This window comes from Pan paniscus, chromosome 9 (genome assembly GCF_029289425.2).
Source record: "Pan paniscus chromosome 9, NHGRI_mPanPan1-v2.0_pri, whole genome shotgun sequence".
NCBI lineage: Eukaryota > Metazoa > Chordata > Mammalia > Primates > Hominidae > Pan > Pan paniscus.
Genome location: NC_073258.2, coordinates 95,033,012 through 95,059,336, shown reverse-complemented (window position 1 = coordinate 95,059,336; position 26,325 = coordinate 95,033,012). Strand labels below are relative to the sequence as shown.

General features: G+C 42.3%; 1 protein-coding gene and 1 pseudogene across 3 annotated transcripts in view; one reads left to right on the top strand and one right to left on the bottom strand.

Moving 5' to 3' along the window:
* PANX1 (pannexin 1) overlaps positions 1-26,325 on the bottom strand; it is a 155,049-nt gene that overhangs the window by 77,035 nt on the left and 51,689 nt on the right. For 2 of the 3 annotated variants that reach the window (XM_063608756.1, XM_063608757.1), the window contains exons 4-9: positions 25,041-25,696; positions 23,322-24,506; positions 19,359-19,667; positions 16,246-16,422; positions 5,371-5,472; positions 2,808-2,958 (exon numbers count right to left, since the gene is read on the bottom strand). In XM_063608756.1, coding sequence (XP_063464826.1) covers positions 24,427-24,506; positions 25,041-25,696 — 736 coding nt within the window. In that variant the 3' untranslated portion in view covers positions 2,808-2,958; positions 5,371-5,472; positions 16,246-16,422; positions 19,359-19,667; positions 23,322-24,426. The remainder of the gene's footprint in view (positions 1-2,807; positions 2,959-5,370; positions 5,473-16,245; positions 16,423-19,358; positions 19,668-23,321; positions 24,507-25,040; positions 25,697-26,325) is intronic. The other variant, XM_003813789.6, reaches the window with a different exon arrangement.
* Positions 16,332-16,909, top strand: LOC100979343 (actin-related protein 2/3 complex subunit 3-like; annotated as a pseudogene).

The window sequence follows — 26,325 nt, the reverse complement described above, 5'->3', positions numbered from 1 at the left end:
ACATGAATGTTAGCTCTTTCTTGATGGTATCCCATAAATCTTCTAGGCTTTTGTCTTCTTTTTTTAATTCTTTTTTCCCTTTTCCTTCTCTGACTCAACATTTTCAAGTAAGTTGTCTTTGATTTCATAGTTTCTTTCTTCTGTTTGACCAAGTCTGCTGTTAACTCTCTCTATTGCATTTTTAAATTTTATTCCTTATGTTCTGTATCTCTGGAATTTTGTCTGGTTCTTTTTAAGTGACTCCTATCTCTTTATTGAACTTTTGTTTAGTTCATGTATTGTTTTCTTGATATCATTTAGTTTTTTATTTGTGTTCTCTTGTAGCTTTCTGAGCTACAATGGTTAAAACAATTACTTTGAATTCTTTGTCAGGCAATCTGTAGATGACCGTTTTTTGGCATCAGTTACTGAAATATTATTGTGTTATTTTCATATTGTCATGTTTCCTTAATTTTTCCTGTTCCTTGAGGTCTTGTATTGCTGTCTGTACACTTGAAAAAACAATCACTTTTTTCAGTCTTTACTGACTGGCTTCAGGAAAGAAATGCCTATACCAGTTATCCTGCCTATGGATTCTGAGGCTCATTCAAAACTTTTTTATGAATGTGCCTGTTTCATACTTCTTGTTCCCTTTTGGCAGGGAATTCTTGAGATTGTATTGCCTCTCTCAATCCCACAAAGCCAGATCAGATGTTGAAAGCCTCTCATTTGTTTTCCACAGGGTAGTGTCCTGAAACGCTCAACTTTGTATGCCTTCTCCTAATCCTGTAGAGTCAAGTCAGCTATCTGCATGGGATGAACTTACCATCCATGGGGACAGGCTTGAGGAGGAGCTGGCCTGGGGAGGGAAGTTGAGGTGCACAGAGCATTTGGGATGCTGGTGGATCAGGTGTGGAGGGGGTCCATAGATGAGGTGTCCCAAACAGCTCATGGGCAATCTTCCTGATGGAATCTATGGAGCAGTTAGTAGGGTACACAACATCTCTTCCTTGCTCCCAGACTCTCCCAACCTGTCAGCTTTGCTGATCACCTCACTAATACGGGTGAGGTAAGAAAGAGGTGGGCCTCGTTGGCAGCACCTTGCATGACTGGGAGAGCTGGATGGTCACTCACTATGCTCTTACTTTCCCCTATGGGAGAAATTGGACTGGGTGGGGGTGTCTCTTGGCACCAAGCTATGCCACCTTAGAGGAGAGGTGATGTGCGTAATGTGAAACTCTTTTTGTATATTTTATGTTTTAAGAGACAGGGTCTTGCTCTGTCTCCCAGGCTGGAGTATAGTGGTGTGATCATAGCTCACTGTAACCTGGAACTCTTGGGCTCGAGTGATCCTCCTGCTCTAGCCTCCTGAGTAGCTGGGACTGTAGGCACATGCCACCATTCCTGGCTAAGTTTTGTTTTGTTTTTAACATTTTTTGTAGAGACAGAGTTTCACTGTGTTTCCCAGGCTGGTCTTAAGCTCCTGAGACCTCAAGTGCTCCTCCCACCTTGACCTTCCAAAGTGCTGGGATTATAGGCATGAGCCACTGCACCTGGCCAAAACTGTTCTTCTTACTCTTTTCATGCATCTATTCTCAGATTTTTTTCTCCAACAGTGTGCTGGAACTTCTCCACTGGTATCGTGCCACCGTACTCCAGCCTGGGTGACAGAGCAAGACTCCATCTCAAAAAAACAACAAAAACAAAAACTTCTCCACTGGACTCCCAGACTCCCACTATTCATGAGTACTTGTCAAAACTGATGCCTCTGCAAAAGAATAACAGTAGAAAGCTTCTATTCTGTCAACTTGCTGACATCCCAAAGCTGGTTTATTAAGAATGTCATGCTTTGTATATAATATTGATAATAAAAATAATAAATAATTTGTTTTGAGCACCCTCTGGCCTGATAACTTTGTATATGTTATCTTATTTAACGATGACATTGGGAACAATAACATTTGCCATATAGTGTGGATTTTCATAGGCTAGCCTCTGTGCTTTATGTAAATTATTCAATGGCGCTTATCAACAAACTTACATTGTTATCTGCATTTAACAGATGGGGAAATTCAGTACGCTCATATTTAAGTGGCTGACTCAGCATTTGAACCCAAATCTGTCCAGGACAAGGGCCATACTCCTCTATCCACTAGGACACTCTGGCTTCCTCACAGGGAACAAGGTCATGGCCTATGCGGCTTAACCAAGCCCTAAAAACCTCTCCCACCCCAACATACATAGGTGCAGCTGGTACATCCACATGCATTCTGGCCCTATGACAGTCAGGGCTCCTATTAGCTGATACACAGAGAGAACACAACCCCCCGGGAGTATTTCATTAGACCTGCATGTGGTCTGTTAATAGATGTTGCTCTAGCATATTCAATGGTACCAATTTGGCCCCTGACTTTTAATTTCCACAAAAAACCCTCAGTGGTGTATCATGGAAGCGGATCTGGAAAGCCAGACTGACAAACTTAGGCTGAGAGCTAGTCCTAACTGCTTGTCTTTCTTGGGTTAGGTCAGACCCTCATGATTCTCAAGCACACTAAGCCACCTAGCAGAATTCTAAGCAAAAGGTTGCTTCCCTGGCCCAGCAAATCCTCAGTTTCTTTGTCTGAAAAACAAGATGATTAGACTAGGGAAGTATTTTTCAAACTTGAAAGGTTTTGTTCATAAAAACAACTTAGACTTAGCATTGACAACCATTTTTTGTTATATAATGCATTTTTCACATCTGTTTGCTTGTCTTTTTTTCCCTTTAGTCTGTTCATGTTACCATAATGAAAATACCAGAGACTGGGTGGTTTAAGCAACAAACTTACTTTCTCACAGGTCTGAAAAAGGCTGGGAAGTCCAAAATCAAGGCACCAGGAGGTCCAGAGCTTGGTATCTGTGGGGGGCCACTTCTTGGCTTGTAAAAAGCACTCTGCTTTCTACCTTACTTGCATCATTTCATTCATTTCTCCTAGCAACCTAAAGGCACAGATATTATTCCAATTTTACAATTGAGGACATAGAAAGTAAAAGGCTTAACTAAAGTTAAGCCTAATAAGTGAAATAACTGAGATTTGAACCCAGGTCTAGATTGAGCCTAAAGTACCAATACCCCTAATCACTGTGTAGGCTGCTTCTAATGGAATTTTCCACATCACAGGTGCCCTCATCTCCTGTCTCCACTGCTTTTTTTCATCCAGATTTACCACCATTTCCACCTTTGTTTTGGAGCTTCTTGCTGTCCCTTCACAGGTAAGGGAAGATGGAGAGGAGAGAGAGATAAATATATTTTATGCATATCCATATTCCCAGCCTCTTGCACAGTCCCTGGCACACAGTGGACATTCAGACAATATTTGATGAATAAATGAACATATGTATAAATGAGTAAAGGAATGGATGGAAGACTGGATGGATGGATGGATGAATGGATGTCTGAAACAATCAGGAGAGTTGCTGAAGATGTGGGAATAACCCATGATGTCGTGGTAGACGACCTCTTATACCAAAGGACGAGAAGTGATAAAGAAATGGAATATGAAGACCTTATTCCAAAAAAGCATAGATGTGGCAATGGCATGAAGCCATCAATGAATGTAGTGATATCTCAAACAGACCGCACTTAAAGTTTACTTGTCTAGCCAACACATATTAATAAGCATCCATTATGTATATATGAGTGCATGTTGGCACTGTGCTGGGAGCTCCAGAATCAGAAATGAGTAAGACACAGCTTGTACCCTTAAAAAATTCTTGGTTATGAGGATAGACAAACATATAAACAGAATTTTTACAATACAGTCAGTCTAAAACAGAATGTATCAATCAGTATAGGTCAGTTAATACTACAGTAACAATCGACAACTTTCAGTGTTTTTAATCAACAAAGCTTGTCCTAAATGTTCATGGCCTCCACTCATATAATTCTCACTCTAGGGCCCAGGCTGACATAGCAGCTGTTGCTGGTTGCTGTGGCAGAGGGAAAGGAACCCTAGTACACTGTGCATTAGCTCGTAAGGAGCATGTCACTTTCACTCATGTTTGCTTCATCAAATTCATGTGGCCATATTTAACTCCAAAAGGGCTGGGAAGAATTTAACTCCAAGAGGGCAAAGGGAACACTGGAAGCATCTGGTAATTATTAAACAGATGTATAAATAAACTGCACTGGGAGTACACAAAAGGGCATTACTATGAGCAGCCAGGGTCCCGTTCAAAGAGGAGCTGCCGTTTGAACTGAGTCATGAAATGCATGCACTAGTCAAACTGATGCACAGGGTCTAGGAGGTTAGTCTACAGGGAGGTCAGTCACCTTCATGCTGTCTGGAGGTGCCCCAGGGGTCCCTATCATTGTGCAGTGTACAGTGACAAAACTCCATCTGCAGTATGTGTGGTGGTTTCAGCTTCACTGGAGACATTATGATGATGCTGAAAATTACTAATATTTTTTTCTTTTTTTTTTTCTTTTTTCTTTTCTTTTTAGACAGAGTTTCATTCTTGTTGCCCAGGCTGGAGTGCAATGGCTTGATTTTGGCTCGCTGCAACTTCTGCCTCCCAGGTTCAAGTGATTCTCCTACCTCAGCCTGCTGAGTAGCTGGGATTACAGGTGCCCGCCACCACACCCAGCTGATTTTTTTTGTATTTTTAGTAAAGACAGGGTTTCACCATGTTAGCCAGGCTGGTCTCGAACTCCTGATGTCAGGTGATGCACTCATTTTAGCCTCCCAAAGTGCTGGGATTACAGGTGTGGGCCATCACTAAATGAACACTTACTCTGTCCAGGGAGGTTTATTGAGGCAGAATGCTGGGCAGCTCAGTCACAAAGGACCACAAGTTTTGACTATGACATCATGTTCAAACAATTTATAAATAAAATCACAAAGATTTCCTGAGAAGATGATACTTATCATTCAGACTTTGTGTCTAATTTCTAGACACAGAGTCATGAGGAACCTTGAATTAATATTTCTAGAATTCCTATAATCTTGCATTGTATTTTTGTACTAAAAAAGTGATAATTCAAAAAAAGTATACATAAAGCTCTTCCTCAATTTATGTAATATTGTTGCTATTCACTTTCTATCTAAGAGCCTTAAAAAATGGGAGGTCTGCATCCCTCTTGGCCTGGGCAAGGCTCCCGTAGGTACCAGGCACTCTGCTTTCTAACTTCCTTGTATCATTTCGTAATTTCTCCAGGCAACCTAAAGGCACAGTATTATCTCAATTAAAACAAATGAGAAAATGAAGGCTGAAAGGCTTAATTAACCTTAAGCCTAATAAGTGGAGGAAGTGAGATTGAACCCAGGTATAGCTTGATCTTAAAGCCCTGACACTTATAATCACTCTGTAGGCTGCTTCTGATGGAAATTTCCACATTGCAGGGCCACTTACCCTCCTTGTTGCTTTTTTTCACCTGGGTTGACCAACATTCCCACCTTTCTCTTGGAGCTTCTGCTTCCGATTGCTCCTCCTGACCCAGATGGAGGTGGCAAGCTGGGAGAAGCAAGCACAGAGAGTCAGCATTTTGTCAAGCATAAAGTCAGGAAGGAATCCCACTGTTGCACTAGAATCTGATGGTTTCCATAGCAACAGAATCAATCAATCAGTTAATCAACAATAAATTGTTGAGCATCATCCATAAACTCAGTTCAGTGTTGCAACTTGAAGGGCAAGGAAGAGGGAAGAGGGTGGGAGCAGAATTATGAAGATGAAGGAGGCACGGGGCGAGCTGTGGGCGTGGGTATGGCTAGTTTCCTGCACCAAATCTGTGCAGAGAGGCCAGAACTTGGCTGTGATTCAGAAAGGCAGATGGGTATCATTCTGAGCTGCTGCTCAAAACTCTAAACCCCAGAGCCACTGTTGGTTGATCCACTGTGTTCAGGTACTTTTACAGAAACCCTGGCAGCTCCTGAATGTCAACAGAGGAGGAATTAGGGGCAGCCATATAGTTGCTTGAGCGTGGGCTAAAGGTTTTGTTGTGAAACTGCATTTATTTAGAAAGCATACTGACTTTTACTTAAATTTAAATTTAAATTTCGGATGGCTGGGAGGTGGGCGGGTCTAATTAGGAGGAATTAAACTACCCCCTCCCTGTTCTTGACCAAAGTATTTATTAAAGACCTCTTAAGCACATGTTACTTTGCCTTTTCAATGTGGATTTTAAAAGCAGAACAAAGACTGAGGATAATTAAACATACTCTAAGGAATGGTGAATACATTCATAACAAATATAAATTGTAAAAATTGAAATCTACCAGCATAACTACGATGCAGCTCTGATGGCATCTCCAGTTCCTTCTCACTAGGCAATGGGTAAAGTTCTCAGCAGGGAAAGCACAGCAGTTCTTGGTGGCCCTGTCACTTCCTTTGTTCACAGATGTCATGCCAGTCACGGAGTTAGCTCTCTCCCTGTTAGTTTTAAGGGAGAGAGCTTTTGCCAACTGTATTTCCAGAGCGCTGCCTACTTCTGCTGCCTGCTGCTGTGCAGATCCCTGTTTAAAGACTGGAAATGAGGAGGCAGGAGAGCCAATTCTCAAGCCCCAACACACATAAGAATCACATTCAGAGCTTGTGAAGAATTCATATTTTGGGGCCTCACTGTCAAGATTTACTGAGTCAGAGGAGGGGTCAGGAATCACTCTCCAAACACCCCCACAAGATTCTGAAGCCTGCGGGACCACCTCTGGGAAACACTAGTGTGCATGGTGGTTGGGAGAATGAATTCTAGTCAGGGAGGTCTGTATTTTCACCTCTCATATCTTGTCCTCTCAATTGTAAAATGGGGAAAAGAGCACCTTCCCTTGGGAGGCCAAGTGCCACCCCAGGCCCTGCAGCTAGTAAGTGGCAGAATAAGGCTTGTACTTGCTGGCCCTAAAGTTGCATTTAACCTCGATGTCAGAGTGGGTCTAAAAGCTGTGATATGACTCCTCCCCAGGTCTCCAGCCACTGCAGGCCAAGTGGGGTGTCATGTCCATGAGGATGATAAAGAACATATGAGTAGTGCTCACCACAGAGGATGTACTCAGAAAATGTGTGATGAATAGATGATCAGACAATAATTACAGCGGCATCATTTGTGGAGTCCATTCTCTGGACTGGACCCTCCACTAGTGCTTCTGAGTCCTGCCCTGGAAGTGGGCCCCACTATTTGTCTATATAGTGACCACTCATGTGACAGCTACCAGCTCTCCCCCTCCCTACCTCAGGACAAATTAGGGGATATGACGCCCTTCATCTAGCTTCTTTCCCCCTCTACTCTACCTCCCTACCCTCTCTCAGAACTCATCTTCCTCATCTATAAAGTGGGGATAATTGACCCTCTTTTTCCTGCTATTGGACTACAAAGTGAGACGACATCAGTGCTATGGACCAAATGTATGTGTCTCACCAAAATTTATATTTTGAAGCTGTAATCCCCAATGTGATAGTGTCTAGAGGTGGGACCTTTGGGGGGTAATTAGATCATGAGGGTAGAGCCCTCATGAATGGGATGAGTGTCTTTTAAGAAGCAGCCAGGGAGTGAGCTAGCTTTCCCTCAGTCATGTGAGGATACTGTGAGAAGGCATCCCTCCACAAACCAGGAAGTGAGCTCTCACCAACAACCAAATCAGCCAGCACTTCGATCTTAGACTTCCCAGCCTTCATACTGTGAGGAATACATTTCTGTTAAGTCACCCAGTCTGTGGTGTTCATGTTCTAGCAGCCCAAACTCACTTAGACAACCAACATAAAGTGCCCCCTCCACCATAAAGGATGTTTCTGACCCCTCTGGCTCCCTTCCAACTAAGGATGGTGTATTAGTCTGTTTTCACACTGCTGATACATACCCAAGACTGGGAAGAAAAGGAGGTTTAATTTTACTTACAGTCCATCATAGCTGGGAGGTCTCACAATCATGGCAGAGGGCAAAAGGCACTTCTTACATGGCAGTGGCAAGAGACGATAAGGAAGAAGGAAAAGCGAAAACCCCTGATAAACCCACCAGTTCTCGTGAGACTTACTCACTATCACGAGAATAGCACAGGAAAGACCAGCCCCCATGATTCAAGTATCTCTGCTGGGTCCCTCTCACAACACATGGGAATTCTGGGAGATACAATTCAAGTTGAGATTTGGATAGGGACACAGCCAAACCCTATCAGAGGGCCAACCACATTGGCAGCATTCAGCCCCAGTTCAGGGTGGGCTACACTCATGGGGGTGGGGTGCACAGGGCCATCAGGGATGCCCAGCCCTTGAGTCAGGGTGGGCAGCCAAGATAGTCCAGTGGGCCACAGCTGGTGCTGCCTTGTTGCTTCTGTGAATGTATGTGCCCTCTCAGAACACTGTCTTTTCTTGGAACTGGTGAAAGGAGCTAGAAATGTGTGCAGGGCACCAGGCCTCTAGCATGGCCTATAGTGGGGGTGTCCTCAGGGACCTTCACTGTTCCTTTGGTTCCCAAAACTCCACTAGATCTTCCTAATAAACAGGTGTTGGCAGATTCTGATCCTTCTGGAACAACCTCCCCTTCTCCTAGCTGTCTTCTGCTGGGTCCCCCTGGTTCAGTGCATAGGCAGGCAGTACAGCACAGGGCAGGGATTCTCAGATGTTGGTATGTTTCAGAGTCACCAGGAAGGTGTGATAAATGCACATCCCCAGGCCCTGCCCCAGAGGTCCTGACTCAGTGGGTCTGTGGAGAGGCCCAGGAATCTGCCTTTTTAACAAGCATGTCCACATATTCTGATGCGAGCAGTCCTCCGGTCACAGTTAGCACTGACATGACTCGGGTTTTCGAGTCAGGCTGGCCCAGGATTAGATCCTGGCCGTGTGGTTTGGGCAGGTCATGGAGGCTCCCAGGCTTCTGTTTACTCTTCTGGGGAGGGTGCCAACCTACTCATTATTACATAGTAAGGGGTAAACTAGTTCATTTAGACTGTGTGCTTTAGCAAAGCACCTACCACAGCAGGTGTTTTGTGAAGGAAACTTTTCCTAGGGCCAGGAGACTTCCCGCCTGCCCCCTAAGCCTGTGCACCACCGTATGTCTCTTCTGATGACATGATGGGGAGTTATCTGAGGGCAGGTTGGTTGTCAGCTTGTTCTGGGGGCTGCAGGAAGAAAGAGGGGACCCCAGGGTGGAGGTGAGCTAAGAAGAGAGAACTTGTGAGGCAGAGGTCGCAGTGAGTCGAGATCACGCCACTGCACTTCGGCCTGGACGACAAGAGCGAAACTCCATCTCAAAAATAAAAAAATAAAAAAATAAAACATGAAAATACGGTAAAAAATTACTGAGAGTTCTACTGTAAGGCCAACAACAGATTCTAATAAAATAACCAGAACTAATATTAGGCTTCACCTGGGCCAGGCATTGTAGTTGCTGACATCTGTTCCCTCTTTTAACTCTCACAAGAGTCTTCTGGAGTAAGTGATATTATCATTATTTCTTGGTTGAATATTGTGTTGTTAGAAGATCAAGGAAGTTCTTTAAGTTGTGCAGCAAAACTGCATCTGCTGGCCTTCAGAGCCTCTTTAAATCCAGTTGAAAAAGAATTCCTCAAACTAGTGGCACTTGACCAAACTGTTACATGTTGATAGAAAAATATGCTTAAATATGTGTCAGAAAATTATGATGCTCTTTCCCTTCTGAAACAATTCAGTCCTAAAATCATTAAACAGGTGAGCAAGGCAGCTTGGTGCAGAGTATAAGACCTCAAGACGAGCGAGGAGGTGGACACTCTGGTGATAACTGTGACTCTGCTGGGCAGCCCAGACTGGGCTTATGAAAGGCAGCAATACATGGAGGACCCTCACTCCATAGACAGTCAAGCATTGCGTAGTGATAACATTTCGGTTGAGGACAGACTGCACATACAACATACCTTATTTTTAAGGTATTACTGCACCTTTTCTGTGTTTAGAGTTGATAGATACACACATACTTAACGCTGTGTTACAGAATTCAATACAGTAACATGCCGTACAGGTGTGTAGCCCAGGAGCACTAGGCTGCATCATATGGTTATACTATCTAGGTTATAGTAGCTAGGTTTGGGTAAGTTCTCCATGATGTTCACATGACAAAATCACATAAAGAAGCATTTCTCAGACTGTATCTACATTGTTAAGTGATGCATGAATATATTTCTGTATTATCCGATTTTCTTTTGCAATAAATGTATACTCATCAATAGCTTGCATCATCTTTTAAAATTAAAACTAAAACTAATAAATGACAAAAGAGAAAGGAGTAGAAAATGAGAGGAGCCAGTGGCCTGTTTTGGGATTCACCTTCTGCCACCCCAGCCAGGCAGGGCAGGATGAGCTGGCAGCCCTGGCCCGGGGAGAGGAGCGCTGAAGCAGGCAGAGCGTGTGTCTCCGGCAGTGCCCACGTGGGTTTGCACAATGGGCCTGGGGGCTGGGGTTCCCTGGGTAGCTTCTCCAGCCTCCGCTCCAAATGCTCGGGAGGTTCACACCCACAAGGTCCATCTGGCTGTTGCCCGTGCTGAGTCAAAGATGTTCTTGAGTCATTCCAAAAATGCCCACGGCACCTTCACAACTCTGCCATCTTTGCTGCCACTCACACAGGGCCCAGTGACAAAGCCTGGGGGTTGAGGGTAGGGTGTCTCGCTGCTCTTGGATGAGGTCGAGTTTTTCTGTCTTAGCAATAGCCTTTCCAGTATCCTTTCCCAGCTGAATTCGCCTCCATTGGGTTCTGAGCAGCAGCTCGAAATGACATCCTTTTCACTTAACTATTGTAAATGGGTTTCTATTTGAGGTAAGATAGCTATTGTTGAGCTCCCATAGAGTGCCAGGTACATCATTCTCATTGAATCCTCACAACAACCCTGAGGAGTAGACACTGGTACAGGGAAAACATTTTAAGTGACTCACAGGGTCACCTCTTGGAAGTATTAGAGCTAAGACTCCAAACCAGATTTTCTGATATCAAAACTCAAATTGAGCTTTCTCAATATGCTAAACCGCCTGTCTGTAATGCTCCAATAGTTTGGGATTTTCTCGTTTTTCAAACATGGCTTACGATGTGAATAAAGAAAATGCTGCTAGACTTAAAAAAGACTGAGGGATTGAGTGTTTATTATGTGCCGGCATTACGTTTACTGCCTTTGTTTAATCGACTTCAGCCCTCGTCAAAATCCATGACTTTCTGTCATACAGGAGGGAACTAAGGCCCAGAGGAGTCAAGAACTCAGGTCACGCAGGTCAGCGGGCAGCCACAGGCCAGAACTCAGGCAGCTTGTCTTGAGAACCCATTCCCTTCATGTCCCTCACCCCAAAACTAAAGGAACATCCTCACTGGATTGTGAAGATTTAATGAGCTAATACGCACTGTTTAATGCCTGGCATGTAGGCACTCAACAAATACTAATTTCCTTCCTTCTTTCCATCTGGATTCCCAGGGATCTAGTGTGGGACACGATGAAAGAAGACACAGACCACAGAGACACAGACCAATAGATTCTAGAGGTTGTTTAGTCCAAGCCCCTCACTGGGCAAATGGCTCAGAGAGGTGAAATTATAGATGGAAACAAAGCTTTAGGCTTTCTTGGTCTTCCTCTTCCTTTTTGCCACCATAATTCCCAGCAAACTCCATGAGCCCAGAGGCTTGCTGGATTTTTCACCTTAATATGCCCAATACCAGATAGCAGGTGTTTGAAAAACCCTTTGTTGAATGAATGAATGAATGAATACCAACTTCACTCTGCAACTGAGTCTGAAGTCATGAAGGCTATTTCCTCATGAGTTTCCTATCTAGGGAAAAGCCCACCAACCCTTGGTTCCCTGCCCCAACCTGATCAATGCTCAGGGATGACTCACTGGCTTGAATATGAGCCCAGCTTCTCAGTTGATGTGCTGCACAAAGACCATCCTTGGGCCAAGTGGGAGATGAATCACCTGGCACAGATTGCAGGCTTGGAGGAAGGCACAGGATAGTGAAGGGAGCACTAGGCTGGGAGAAAATAGGGTATGAATTTTTCTCCACTTATGCAGTGGGAGTCTATGACTTAGAAAGCTCATCTGATGGGAAAACTTTTGGAGGGACTCTACCATGTGCTCTTATTACATTGCTTTCTCCACTTCACAGGTTAAAGAATGAGCACCTGTAGTTTGCTCTCAGAGGGGTGAAACACTGCATCACCCACACACTGACTTTCAGCTTCCATCCATCTCCCCTCAGCTTGCTGTGTGCTCAGCATGTTCCTAGACTGAGGTTGGGGTGGGGAGGTTGACAGATTATTTGCTCCTACTGTTAGGTTGAGTTGGCGAGAATCTCCTTAACTTCTGATGGTTCCTCTTAGTAATTTTCCATTCAATGATCCCCATCCTGCTTCTTGGTTATAAATTTCCATTTGCCCATGCTGTATTCAAAGTTGAGCCCAATCTCTCCCACTGTGAAATCCCATTGCAGTGGTCCTGATACCTGTTGTGATGGTCCTGAATAAAGTTTGCTGTCCCATGCTTTAACAAGTGCATCGAACAACTTTTCTTTAACAAAGACTACTAAGAAGGCACTAAGATGCCTGAATTTAACAGACTTGTAGCCTTTATGAGAAGAAGGACTAGCAGCAAAACAAAACAAAACAAACATCAATAATGACAATTAAGGCAAGACAGTGTGGGCACTGGGGAAGCAGCCCAGTTCTTACTAGTTTATTTCAGATAAAAAAGCCTCAAAGGGAGGAGGTAGTTAGTTTGCATCACTGTGAGCAGGTAAGAATATGCATCCAGTTAACCAATTCTGCTTAGAGGGCAACTTAATCTTGCAGAAAGGAGACAGATCTGAAGGGAAGAGAATTCCAGGCCAAAAGAAAGACACTGACAAGGACACAGGGACAGTGAAGCACCTCATTAGGTGGGAACAGATGTGCATAAAATAGGCTGGTCAACCCATTCTGTCCAATATGGTAGCCACTAGCTACATGCGACTATTGAGCTGTTTAAATGAGGCCAGTGTGAAATGAGATGTGCTCTAAGTAAAACATACACACTGAAATTAAAAAACTTAGAATGAAAAGTAAAATATCTCAATATTTTGTATCCTGAGACTTTGTTGAAGTTGCTTATCAGCTTAAGGAGATTCTGGGCTGAGACGATGGGGTTTTCTAAATATACAGTCATGTCATCTGTAAACAGGGACAATTTGACTTCCTCTTTTCCTAATTGAATACCCTTTATTTCTTTCTCCTGCCTGATTGCCCTGGCCAGAACTTCCAACATTATGTTGAATAGGAGTGGTGAGAGAGGGCATCCCTGTCTTGTGCCAGTTTTCAAAGGGAATGCTTCCAGTTTTTGCCCATTCAGTATTATATCGGCTGTGGGTTTGTCATAAATAGCTCTTATTATTTTGAGATATGTCCCATCAATATCTAGTTTGAGAGTTTTTAGCATGAAGGGCTGTTGAATTTTGTCAAAAGCCTTTTCTGCATCTATTGAGATGTGGTTTTTGTCTTTGGTTCTGTTTATGTGATGGATTACGTTTATTGATTTGCGTTATGTTGAAACAGCCTTGCATCCCAGGGATGAAGTCCACTTGATCATGGTGGATAAGCTTTTTGGTGTGCTGCTGGATTCGGTTTGCCAGTATTTTATTGAGGATTTTTGCATCAATGTTCATCAGGGATACTGGTATAAAATTCTCTTTTTTTTGTTGTGTCTCTGCCAGGCTTTGGTATCAGGACGATGCTGGCCTCATAAAATGAGTTAGGGAGGATTCCCTCTTTTTCTATTGATTGGAATAGTTTCAGAAGGAATGGTACTAGCTCATCCTTGTACCTCTGGTAGAATTTGGCTCTGAATCCTTCTGGTCCTGGACTTTCTTTGGTTGATAGGCTATTAATTATTGCCTCAATTTCAGAGCCTGTTATTGGTCTAAAAATCACAAGCATTCTTATACACCAATAACAGACAAACAGAGAGCCAAATCATGAGTGAACTCCCATTCACAATTGTTTCAAAGACAGTAAAATACCTAGGAATCCAACTTACAAGGGATGTGAAGGACCTCTTCAAGGAGAACTACAAACCACTGCTCAACAAAATAAAAGAGGACACAAATGGAAGAACATTCCATGCTCATGGATAGGAAGAATCAATATCATGAAAATGGCCATACTGCCCAAGGTAATTTATAGATTCAATGCCATCCCCATCAAGCTACTAATGACTTTCTTCACAGAATTGGAAAAAACTACTTTAAAATTCATATGGAACCAAAAAAGAGCCCACATTGCTAAGTCAATCCTAAGCCAAAAGAACAAAGCTGGAGGCAGCACACTACCTGACTTCAAACTATACTACAAGGCTACAGTAACCAAAACAGCATGGTACTGGTACCAAACAGAGATATAGACCAATGGAACAGAACAGAGCCCTCAGAAATAATACCACACATCTACAACTATCTGATCTTTGACAAACCTGACAAAAACAAGAAATGGAGAAAGGATTCCCTATTTAATAAATGTGCTGGGAAAAGTGGCTAGCCATATGTAGAAAGCTGAAACTGGATCCCTTCCTTACACCTTATACAAAAATTAATTCAAGATAGATTAAAGACTGAAATATTAGACCTCAAACCATAAAAACCCTAGAAGAAAACCTAGGCAATACCATTCAGGACATAGGCATGGACAAGGACTTCATGTCCAAAACACCAAAAGCAATGGCAACAAAAGACAAAATTGACAAATGGGATCTAATTAAACTAAAGAGCTTCTGCACGGCAAAAGAAACTACCATCAGAGTGAACAGGCAACCTACAGAATGGGAGAAAAATTTTGCAATCTACCCATCTGACAAAGGGCTACTATCCAGAATCTACAAAGAACTCAAACAAATTTACAAGAAAAAGAAACCCCATCAAAAAGTGGGTGAAGGATATGAACAGAAACTTCTCAAAAGAAGACATTTATGCAGCCAACAGACACATGAAAAAATGCTCATCATCAATGGCCATCAGAGAAATGCAAATCAAAACCACAGTGAGATACCATCTCACACCAGTTAGAATGGCGATCATTAAAAAGTCAGGAAACAACAGGTGCGGGAGAGGATGTGGAGAAATAGGAACAGTTTTACACTGTTGGTGGGACTGTAAATTAGTTCAACCACTGTGGAGACAATGTGGCGATTCCTCAGGGATCTAGAACTAGAAATACCATTTGACCCAGCCATCCCATTACTGGGTATATACCCAAAGGATTATAAATCATGCTGCTACAAAGACACATGAACACGTATGTTTACTGTGGCACTATTCACAATAGCAAAGACTTGGAACCAACCCAAATGTCCAACAATGATAGACTGGATTAAGAAAATGTGGCACATATACACCATGGAATACTATGCAGCCATAAGAAATGATGAGTTCATGTCCTTTGTAGGGACATGGATGAAGCTGGAAACCATCATTCTCAGCAAACTATCTCAAGGACAAAAAACCAAACACTGCATGTTCTCACTCATAGGTGGGAATTGAACAATGAGAACACCTGGACACAGGAAGGGGAACATCACACACCAGGGCCTGTTGTGGGGTGGGGGTAGGTGGGAGGGATAGCATTAGGAAATATACCTGATGTAAATGACGAGTTGATGGGTGCAGCACACCAACATGGCACATGTATACATATGTAACAAACCTGCACGTTGTGCACGTGTACCCTAGAACTTAAAGTATAATAAAAGAAACTCAATATTTTTATATTGATTACACGTTGAAGTCTTTTGGATATATTAGGTTAAAATAACCATTAATTTCACTCATTTATGTGGCTATTAGAAAATTTAAAATTACTTATATACGTCTCTCATATTCAACTGGACAGAGTGTCTAGACCACCCTTTTATTATTATTATTTTTATTTTTTTGAGACGGAGTCTTGCTCTGTCTCCTAGGCTGGAGTGCAGTGGCGTGATCTCTGCTCACTGCAACCTCTGCCTCCTGGGTTCAAGCGATTCTCTTGCCTCAGCCTCCCGAGTAGCTGGGATTACAGGCACGTGACACCAAGCCTGGCTAATTTTTTTTGTATTTTTAGTAAAGACGGGGTTTCACCTTGTTACCCAGGATGGTCTCGATCTCCTAACCTCGTGACCCACCCACCTCAGCCTCCCAAAGGGCTGGGATTACAGGCATGAGCCACTGGGCCCGGCCCCTTATTCTTTTTTTAATGTTTACTCTTTTTTTTTTCTTTCTGCTCTCTTTGCCACAGCCATAGTTTTGGGTAATTTCTTTTAAATGAAGCTTCCCTTATCTCATGGGTTACTTACAAAGATGATAAGGAACTCCAAAGGCCTCTGTACTTAACAATGCTTCCGATCCTGCTCCTCTGGGTTGAAACCCGGGCGCCGCCAAGATGCCGGCTTACCACTCTTCTCTCATGGATCCTGACATCAAACTCATCGGAAACAAGGCACTGTTGCCTATCAGAATTCAATTCAAACGACCTGCCCCCAGAGAGACAAAAAATACAGATATTGTGGATGAAGCATCTATTACTTCAAGGCCAATATCTTCTTCAAAAACTATGAAATTAAGAATGAAGCTGATAGGACCTTGATATATATAATGATATATATAACTCTCTACATTTCTGAATGTCTGAAGAAACTCCAAAAGTGCAATTCCAAAAGCCAAGGTGAGAAAGAAATGTATACACTGGGAATCACTAATTTTCCCATTCCTGGAAAGCCTGGTTTTCCACTTAACGCAATTTATGCCAAACCTGCAAACAAACAGGAAGATGAAGTGATGAGAGCCTATTTGCAACAGCTAAGGCAAGAGACTGGACTGAGACTTTGTGAGAAAGTTTTCGACCCTCAGAATGATAAACCCAGCAAGTGGTGGACTTGCTTTGTGAAGAGACAGTTCACGAATAAGAGTCTTTCAGGACCCGGGCAGTGAAGGGAGCCCTGGGCAGCATTTTCCATCAAGATGTACACAATCTTTTGCCTTTATTTCGTAAAGTTTTATACAGAAGAGAGAAGAGCATGAAAAACTCTTGATCAAGAATTTGGGTGGGAGAAAAGAAAGTGGGTTATCAAGGGTGACTTGAAATTTTCTGCAGCATTAAGCTGGCACTTAATAAGTAATAATAAAGAAATTTCTAACATTCAAAAAAAAAACAAGCTTCCTTTGTAACAGTTCTGATATTCAAAATGAACAAATGAGACGCATCTCTTTAGGAGTCTCTACCTATGAAATTACCTTGAGAACATTGCCTTTTACATTCCTGAATCTTCCATGAAAGCTTGGGTTTTATTATTGGATTCTTTGCTTCCTGAGGTAATGTGAATTTCATTTCTGGGAATTTGGAAGTGATTTTTTGGTAACACTTTAGTTGTTTCCATTTCCTTGTGTCTGAGAAAAGGTACATTGCAATAATGGAACAGGGCTCTTGGGAAGATCTATTTTGACTTTTCCTCATTTATGGGCTTGGTGTGCTTCTCCTTCCCCTGAGGGGTCTCCACAGTCTCTGGTGTACCACAGAGGAGCATTTGGGCCTTTCCTTTCCACTCCTCTTTCAAAGAGGGAAATTCAGAACACTGGCATTATATGAGGGGAGAAGAGGTAGGATCTGATCAGCAAATTGTCTCATCTGCAGTTTAGTTACTGTAATTTGGTTTTATCAAGGGGGACACAGGTCGGTAGCCTCCAGCTTGGCTTCTCTCCTTCCTCCTCTGCTCTCAGCACTGGGTGGTGGTAGGAGGGGGATGTGGGGTGGGGGAAAACTTCATAAACATCTTCCCTGGGTGGACACAAATTATGAACAGAAAAGCTATCAGTATTCTTACCATAATGGCATTAAGTATCTCAGATCAATAGCACACCCAACTGTGGAGTTCAAATAAGCTGGTCAATGTTAGAACTCTTAGAAAAGTGAGGCCACTCAGATGTAAATTAGCATGGGTGCAGATGGGAGAAACCACCACCACGAGAAGTTTCTTAGAAGTGCTTCAGCAAGCCTTCAAGTTAAGCCCTCAATTACTAAAATAGGAGAAGGAAATACAGGATGAGCTGTACTTGGCCACTTCAAATTGGGCAAAGGAGGAGGAGTCGTGATAGAGATGATAAGGCCTGGGGGAAGAATTCACTTCTAACCTGATGCTGTCACCCACTCTGGACATGTTCAGAAGGCATTCATGGGGGCAGATGGGGGTCTAAATAATCCCTCAGCACATGGGCATCAGGCTGTGTGCCAGGTGCTGGGAGCACAGGGATGTGGAAGGCACCATCCAGCCTCAAGGGGCCTCCAAGACAGGGGGAGACAGACAAAGCCATCAACATAGTGCAGAGTGCTAAGCACTGAGGCAAGGAGCAATAGCAAGCACAGAGGGCATCTAAGTCAGGACAAAGGGAGTGGCAGGTCACGAATACTTCCTGCTGGGGAGGCTGGAGGTGACTTCTGAATAGAATGTATGAGGCGGATGAGGACAGACAGCATCCGAGAAAGCAGAGAGGCTTTTAAGAAACAGTGCACGAGGCTGTGTAAGAGATGAGAGGGAGAGTAGTGGCTATGTGATGATCTTCAAGAGGTGGGGCCTTGTATGGTCTAAGAAACAAGGTTGTTCTTTGTCCTGAAATCCACGAAGAGTCCCAAGGGATTTAAAAGTGGTGATGGTGGAATGGTAGGGAGAGTTTGCATGATCACTGCTGCATTCTAGAAAGTCCACAGACAGGAAATGTGTTAGCTGGGTTAGATACAGTAAGACTATCAGAGGAATTCAAGAGAGACAAGGGCCTGAATGACACCACTGGGAACAGAGGCCGGCCTCAGAAGACTGTTAAGCGGGTAAAGCTACAGGTCTCTGAGACAGACTGGGTAGGATTTAGGTTATTTGTGCTGACAGAGTGTAATGTGGCCCCATGACTCCCACTTAGAGTGTGGGCAGGACCTGTGACTTGATTCTAGCCAAGATAATATGGCAAAGGTGGAGGGTTTTAGCAGATGTGATTAAGGTCCCAAATCAGTTGGTTCTGAGTTAGGCAAAATGAATTCTGCCAACAACCTGAGGCAGCTTTGAAGCAGCTCTTTCCCCAGTTGACCTTCCAGATGAGAATACAACCTTCCACAACTGGGCTGTAGCACTGTGAATCCCTGAGCACAGGACCTAGCTGAGCTGTGTCCAGATTCCTGACCCAGGAAACTGCAAGATGATATATGTGTATTGCTTTAAGCTGCTAAGTTTGCATTAATTTGTTATGGAGCAATAGAAAACTAATACAACATCCAAGGGTCCTGGGGTTGCCACCCTAGGAATAGCTGGTGAGCAAGATAGTCAAAGCTAGCACTTAGAGAGAATTTACTATATTTGTGATACGCCAGGAATGGCACTAAAATTTCACATGGCTGTGATTACCCACAATAGTAAGCTGTACTAACCATTGTACAAAGGAGTCCTCCTCTTGAGAGAGGTGAGCAGGAGAATCCATGTTTAGTAGCACATGGTTGCTGATCTTTTTTTCCCAAGCCCAGGCAAACAATCCTCAATCAGAAAGCAAGTGATTTGTGCTTTAGAAATTCCAGAATCTGTGGGCCCTTAATCAAGGACTCTCTTTCTTTAGTCGCTGCCAGCTGGATTTTAGCAAGCAGCATGAAGCCTGTGGAATTTTATGTTTCCAGCAGACAGCAATGAGCCTCAAGACATTTTGGAATGCATCTCCCATTACATCTTCCACGAAATGACTCTCCCTAAAGGGAAGGCAAGAAATATTAAGACATTTTTCATTACTTACTCAGTTTTATTTAGGTGGACACAACAGTGAGGAACTCAAACATGGTTTGACCTTTATCTACAGACACAGCAGCCTGGATTTTCAGCCTTTCATTCCTTTTAAATGAAAGTCAGCAGGCTCAAAATGCAGAGCTTGGCTAAGTGACTTCTGTGGAAATATGAAATATAGTAGTGATAACCACCAAGGGCTTTCAAATTCTTGTGTTCTTCTAAGGATCCTTTCCTAACACCATGATTTGTTCTCATCTTTGTGGAAATGAAACCAAGATGGTCTTAATTTGTAAAGTCCTTTTTCATCTGTTGGCAGTCTTCTTACAAAGGATGCAGCAAAAAGAACACATTTTTCTTTCAAAGTTTTGAAGAAATATAGTCATTAAAAAGAATTTAAATTATGCCTAGAGCACCACTTTACAGAATACCATTAAATTGTAATTACATGCTTTTAAAAAGCCAACTTGTTAAAGAGGAGCTGATGGTTTCAGTTTTTGTAGGGAACACTTGTAACACTGCAGAATTCTACAAGGGCTTTCTCCTCTGGTGGGCAGGGAAAAAACCACTCAAGTCATGAGAAACTTTTATAGCTTTCAGGAACTTGAAGAACAATTGCTGATTAAATTTCATGCTTTAGTGACAAAGTATTTTTACAGCTAAAAGAGGAACCCACAAACATAATACATTTCATTTAAAGCAGGCAGAAAAACCAACCACAAATTAATATCTATTGTATTCCACATGGCACTATATAATTGTTGTCAATCGTTTTAAATGGTTTCGCTTTATTTGTGAAAAATAAAGCCAAAATGCCAACAACTTCCAAGAAGGAACCATTTCATCATCTCCATCCCCTCAGATAAAACCTCAATTACTGGTAATTGTACATTTCCATCAACATCCCTTTTAAAGAGGTTTATTCTGAGGAATTACGGAGACCAGGAGCTTTAAAAGCTTCAATTTCCCTAATCACTGAGAGGCAATCTTGAACTTGTATTGAACTTGGAAAGCGGTCAAGACTCACTCCATAATAAGAAGTTAAGGACTGTCACTACTTAAGGTGGAAACCTATTCATTTGCAGAAATAGTCCTCTTTCTACCAAGAGGCTAATAAGCCTCCCCTCCCCTTCTCCTTTCTAAAATAAAATCAGTTTGCCTTCTAAAATCAAATAACAGTTGCCAACAAATTAGGATTTATCCTAAGAGTTTGTCCATTCATTTCAACAAACATTTGAAGAATGCCTCATCTGAGCCAGTCTCTGTTTTAAGCACTTGCGATATAGCAGTGCATAAAAATTCTCACCCTTACAAACCTTTGATTGACCCAGGACTGACAGTAAGCAAAACAAACCAAACACGAGCACATTTTAAAAAGGTGTCTAAAAACCTGCCTGATAGCTGAGCTAATTCTCATAGGCACAAACTGCCCTGACCTGAGCTCACTCTTGGACAAGCAGTTCCCACAAATGAAACTAAACATGCAAACCAGACCCACTGTACAGGTGGAAGCTTCCAGCCTTCTCACAGTACAAGTGTAAGGTAGGACGCAGCATTTTATAGCGTTACGTCCTTCCTCCCCACATTCCTGTGAGGCGGAACAAGAACAATTACTTGACCCTGGAGGAAGATGACGCCTTGTGGTTAGGGAGAGAACAGCAGTTCATGCTGGCTGCCTGGTCTTTCCAGGCCCGCTGCTGCCTAGGCTTCTACTGACCTTGTTAGGTCTGATTCTAGAAAATGAAGGCAGGTACTCAAAAGGTACAGTTCACCCAGAAGAATGTAAATGTGACTGAGCTAAGCAAACGTACAGCTGAGTCTTAGTGTTGGGGGAAGTAGCTTTCATGAAGGCAAAGGGAGCCCCATTCTCTGCCGTGTGGCTTGCTCTTCAGCCGTTGGAGTGCAGCTTTTTCAGAGGCGTGGACTAAAATGACCTCCTAAGGTGCACTGAAAATGTTGGCTGTAGATCTGAGGAGAGGGTCCATAGCTATAAAAATATTTGCAAGGGGGTTGTAACCCCTCGAAGTTTAAGAACCTCTATGTTGGAAGTCTCTGCCTATCCCTTTGTAAAAGTGAAGATGTGTTGGAACGCTGCTTTCACAGTACTCTATGTCCCTCCCAGTTGCAACAATGTTGTTTCCAGCCTGGTTGAGCAGCTTGCTGGTGGTTTACTAGGCAGACATGAGCCAGAAACAAAATCAGCAACCCTGGAGTGGTCATTTAGGATCTGTTTGTCTCCTTTTACAAAGCAATGAGTGCTTTATAAAAGCATTTCTCCTCAGGAAACTGGCTCCTCAAAAGTCATTCTCCAAGCCAGCAGCTCACAGTAGATGGATGAGTTTACCTGTCCTAATAATACTTTTTATTATAATACTTTTATTACTGATACTTTATTATAATACTTTTATTACTGATACTGATACCTAATAATACTTTTATTAGATGAAATGTATCCCCAGGCCTCCACATCAGCCTTCTGGGGCCCTGACAGTTGTCTACCAGTAGCTCCACAACCTCCACAGGCTTGTTCTCTCATCCCTGTGAGGGAAGGTTCAAAAGGCAACTGGATCCCTTACTATTCAAAATCACTGTGACTATTTCACGCAAACTTCAACCTAGAGGATTTGCAGCTAAAGAACCTTAAGGTGGTCATCTGCCTCTGGGAAAAATGATTACTATATTCTCAAAACCAGCAGTTACAGGAACTATAGGAGAGAAAACAAAAACAATGTGCCCTCTCCCAAGAACATAGAGCATTTGCTAGGAGTTTTCTGGCATAGCCTTTACTGTGGCTACGCTTTCTCCTCTTAGGCACCAGCCCATGTTTCTGCTGCCTTTTACTGGACTCTGAAGTCCTCAAGGATGGGACCTGCCTATGCGTATCTGCACATCCAACTTGGTACTGGTGCCTGGGACATCACAGACCCTACTGGAGTTCAGAGAGTGGGAATGGCTTGGAGACTTCCTGGTCTCCTAAAATATCAATTTTTACCATTTCAAAATACAAATTAAGGATAGTCTACAGAAGATGAAGCTTTTTGTAAAAAAAAAAAAATCATATCCTAGAAAATGTATCTCGTAAATCTTTTTAAATTTTCAAAAGAAACCAGTGTAGAAACTTGTGATGGAACATCTCAGATACGGCAATATAATAATTTTGCAAATTCCATTATTTAGGTTACTGCCATTTCTAAGTCACAGAATAATTCAACAGTAATAAATATCATGTAACAGAATAATTTAACGCACTGATTGCTACTTTGATATTTATCATCAGCTTTCCATTTCAGAAAACATCACAGAAGTACAAATAAAATCTGCTTTTCTGAATATTCCGAAAGGCAGACAGCAGCTTATATAATTTCCGTTCTTCAGAAAACAGTAATTAGATTATGTAAACAACTGTCCGTAAGAGCTAAAAGTAAACTTGGAGGTTCCTGAGGATTACTGAACTTATGCAACATGCTAACTTTCTAAGACTAAAACTGGGAAGTTCCACAGATGTTAAAGATTTTTGTGTGTGTGTGTAAAATGTGAACATAGGATCTATTTACACAGTTGGAATTGGGAACAGTTTTTAACATGTTCTGAATCAGCTTTAAATGTTTACGAAATAAGCTTACATTTGTCTTATCCAACCATTTATAATCTTTATTCTATAATTCTCCGCCAGTGCTAGAATTTTCTTCCCAAATGGCCTCAATTTGGACACTGAATAAACGATAATGAATTTTTTAAAGCTGTGCTTAAATATAAACAAAATAAACCGCTAAGTTTTTCTGGCTCCAAGCACGCCATATGAAGCACGCCAATGTCACTTATGTGCCCTGATCACATTCAGGCAAAGTGTTCTTCACTTTAAATACTCCTGTGTTCCATTATTGTTTAAGTAAAATCCTATTTCAAATGCCTTTGATAACAGAGAAACCGCCTGTAGACAAACTCTTTGAAAGTGACTGAATTAATGTCTTCTGTGATGTCAGATTTCCCCACTGGGCTCTTTTGGAAGCATTCTTCCTGAATTGAAGTCACTGTGAATATCCTTTAGATTTCGTCTTGTTAACTCAGTTTTCAGTCAGAGCAGCACTTGGGCCTGCTGCCCTTCAAGGCACAGTGCAACAAATAGTGGTTACGGGATTTCCATCAGCCAAGGTTGACAACTAACAATGTAAAGAGAGCTCGAGTGTGGGCCAAGGCATCGGACCTTACACCTAACTTAGGACATAGGTCGACCTATGGATCATTAGCCAGTGAATGCTTTTCTTGTCTAACAGTCTTTAAGGGCACATAAGAAACTCACGTTAAATTATATCCTGATATATTATTATTCCACGAAAACAAAACAAATCTTCCAAAGTGCTTGTTTTCCAGTAGCTCTGGGTCTTGTCTCACCACGGGTACAGAAAGGTATTGCTCCGAGGCTCTGACAGGGCTACTGCTCTTGACTAATTGTTCTTGTCTTTCTGCTTTTCATTTGATGAGGACTTACACATAGTTACTTGCTGCAGTTTACTTATCTCTCAGGTGCTTCCTATGGGAAGTTCATAAACCATTCTTCCATAACCTTTTGTTGATCACCATTTCCATTAGGGACTCAATAAGACATGCTCAGTATCTCCACCAAGAACCATTTATTGCAAACCAGCTGTGAAACCAACAGGGGTGCTCTAGCCAAATTAAATCCCATGTCACAGAAGTCACAGATTTACAGCTCAAGGAAAAAAATCATCAGCAAGAAGAATCCAGAAGTCTCTGTCGGGCATTCTTCTCTCCATTATTTGCTTTAGTTTCACTGTCTATGTTCATAGCTGTCAAAATTGAAAACAAATATTTATGACAGAAATATAGCAGGAATTACCAATACTAATCAATTTTTCTTCTGCCAAAAATTCCTCTCACAGTCTATACCATGTTTTGCTTCTTGGCCTAACTAAAAGAATCAATAAACTTTTAGTCCTCTTTGAAAGAGAAAGTCAGAGAGTAACAGAGAAGGAGATCAGAGGTACAGAGAGGAAAGCCAGTAAGATAAGACAAAAATAAGCAAGAAAGACAAGGAAGATTGCTGAGCAAGAGAGAGTGTGAGACAGACAGAGAAGAGGGAAAAACCAGAAAAAGCACAGAAGTTATTCTTCTTTGGAAATGTAGAGCAGCACCAATTCTTTTCCTGTCTCTCCTTATACTGAGGGGTTCCCACTCCCCCTACACCGCACCTTGGTATTAAGGTTTTTAATGCTTGGAAATGGTTTAAATGATGGGCAGGGTAAAGACTGTCAATATTCCCACAAGGCTGCTGCAAAGGCTCTCGGTGGACTCCCGTAGCCTCTGCCAAAAGCAAACCCTACCTTGGAGCTCTGCCGTCTGGTTCCCCTGCTCCTCTCTCATCTCTGCAGACATGGGAGTTTTGCCATCAACAACATCCATCTTGATCATGCCAAGGTTTGTCAGGAGTAGCATTGGGTCGATCCCCTGACCACTGCTCTTAATATTCTCCAGTACCTTAAGACACTTGTATGACTTGACCTCACTTATATTTTCCTCCAAGAAGAGATTGTAGAGGCTCAAATCGTTGTACCCTTCAGATTTGAAATGCATAACATCAAAAGTGGGGAGGATTTCGTACACTTTGAGAACATCTGTCTTCTGTCGGAATGGAACAAACAGCGTGTAGACAACCACGGGAACCAGCAGGACATAAACCACAAGGTTAATGACACTGAGCAACTGGAAGATGCCCACGGCAATGAGTTTGCACTGAAACTGATCGGGCACAGTGCTGTCGTTTCTCAGGATCCCTGATTTGATGCTGCACACAAACTCGTCTGAGAGTGAGGAGAGGCTGAAGTAATAGCCCAGGTAGATACACGCTAACAGTATAATGATGAGTGTCAGCAGGCGGCAGCTAATGTACTTGATGATTAAATTATTAGAATTTTTCTTTGTCTTCAAGTACTGCTCCACAATTGGGTACTTGAAGTGGCTGTCAGATACCTCCCACAAACTAAAAAATAAAGGAAACAAAAATAACTTAGGCACTCATCAAGACCATCAAATATTAAAGGCAGATACACATTCAACAATGTCACACTAAAAATTTCAAACACCCATACTTCTTTACCTACAACGTCAGCAGAGTAGTCAAAAATAAAATCAGTTTAAAAGAGGAGTAAGAAAAGGAATAATAAAATGCTTTTCCCCTTAATATTTAATAGAAGGCCTAGTTGATTAAATGAGTTAATATTTGGAAATTTTTAGAGTGATGCCTGGCATCTGGTAAATCCTAAATACGTGTAAACATGCGCCTCTTACAGGTGAGGGGTGGGACAACTCAGGGGGTATGGGCAAAAACTATGGGGTCTAAAGGGCATGGTTCAGTTCCCAGACTCTCACTTACAGCTACAGAAGAGTGTTTTTATCCAGAATAAAAGTGGAGGAGGAGGTTAACAAATGCACTAGTAATGTTGCTCTGAGGGTTAAAGGAGATAATGTACTTAAATAACTCAATACGGTGTGTGAGATATATTAAATATTCAAAAAATGATGGCTCTATTATTCCAATTATTCAATAACAAGAACCAAAAGAAGGTTGTGAAAAGGCAAGCCACAACCTACTCATTCCCCATTTCTCTC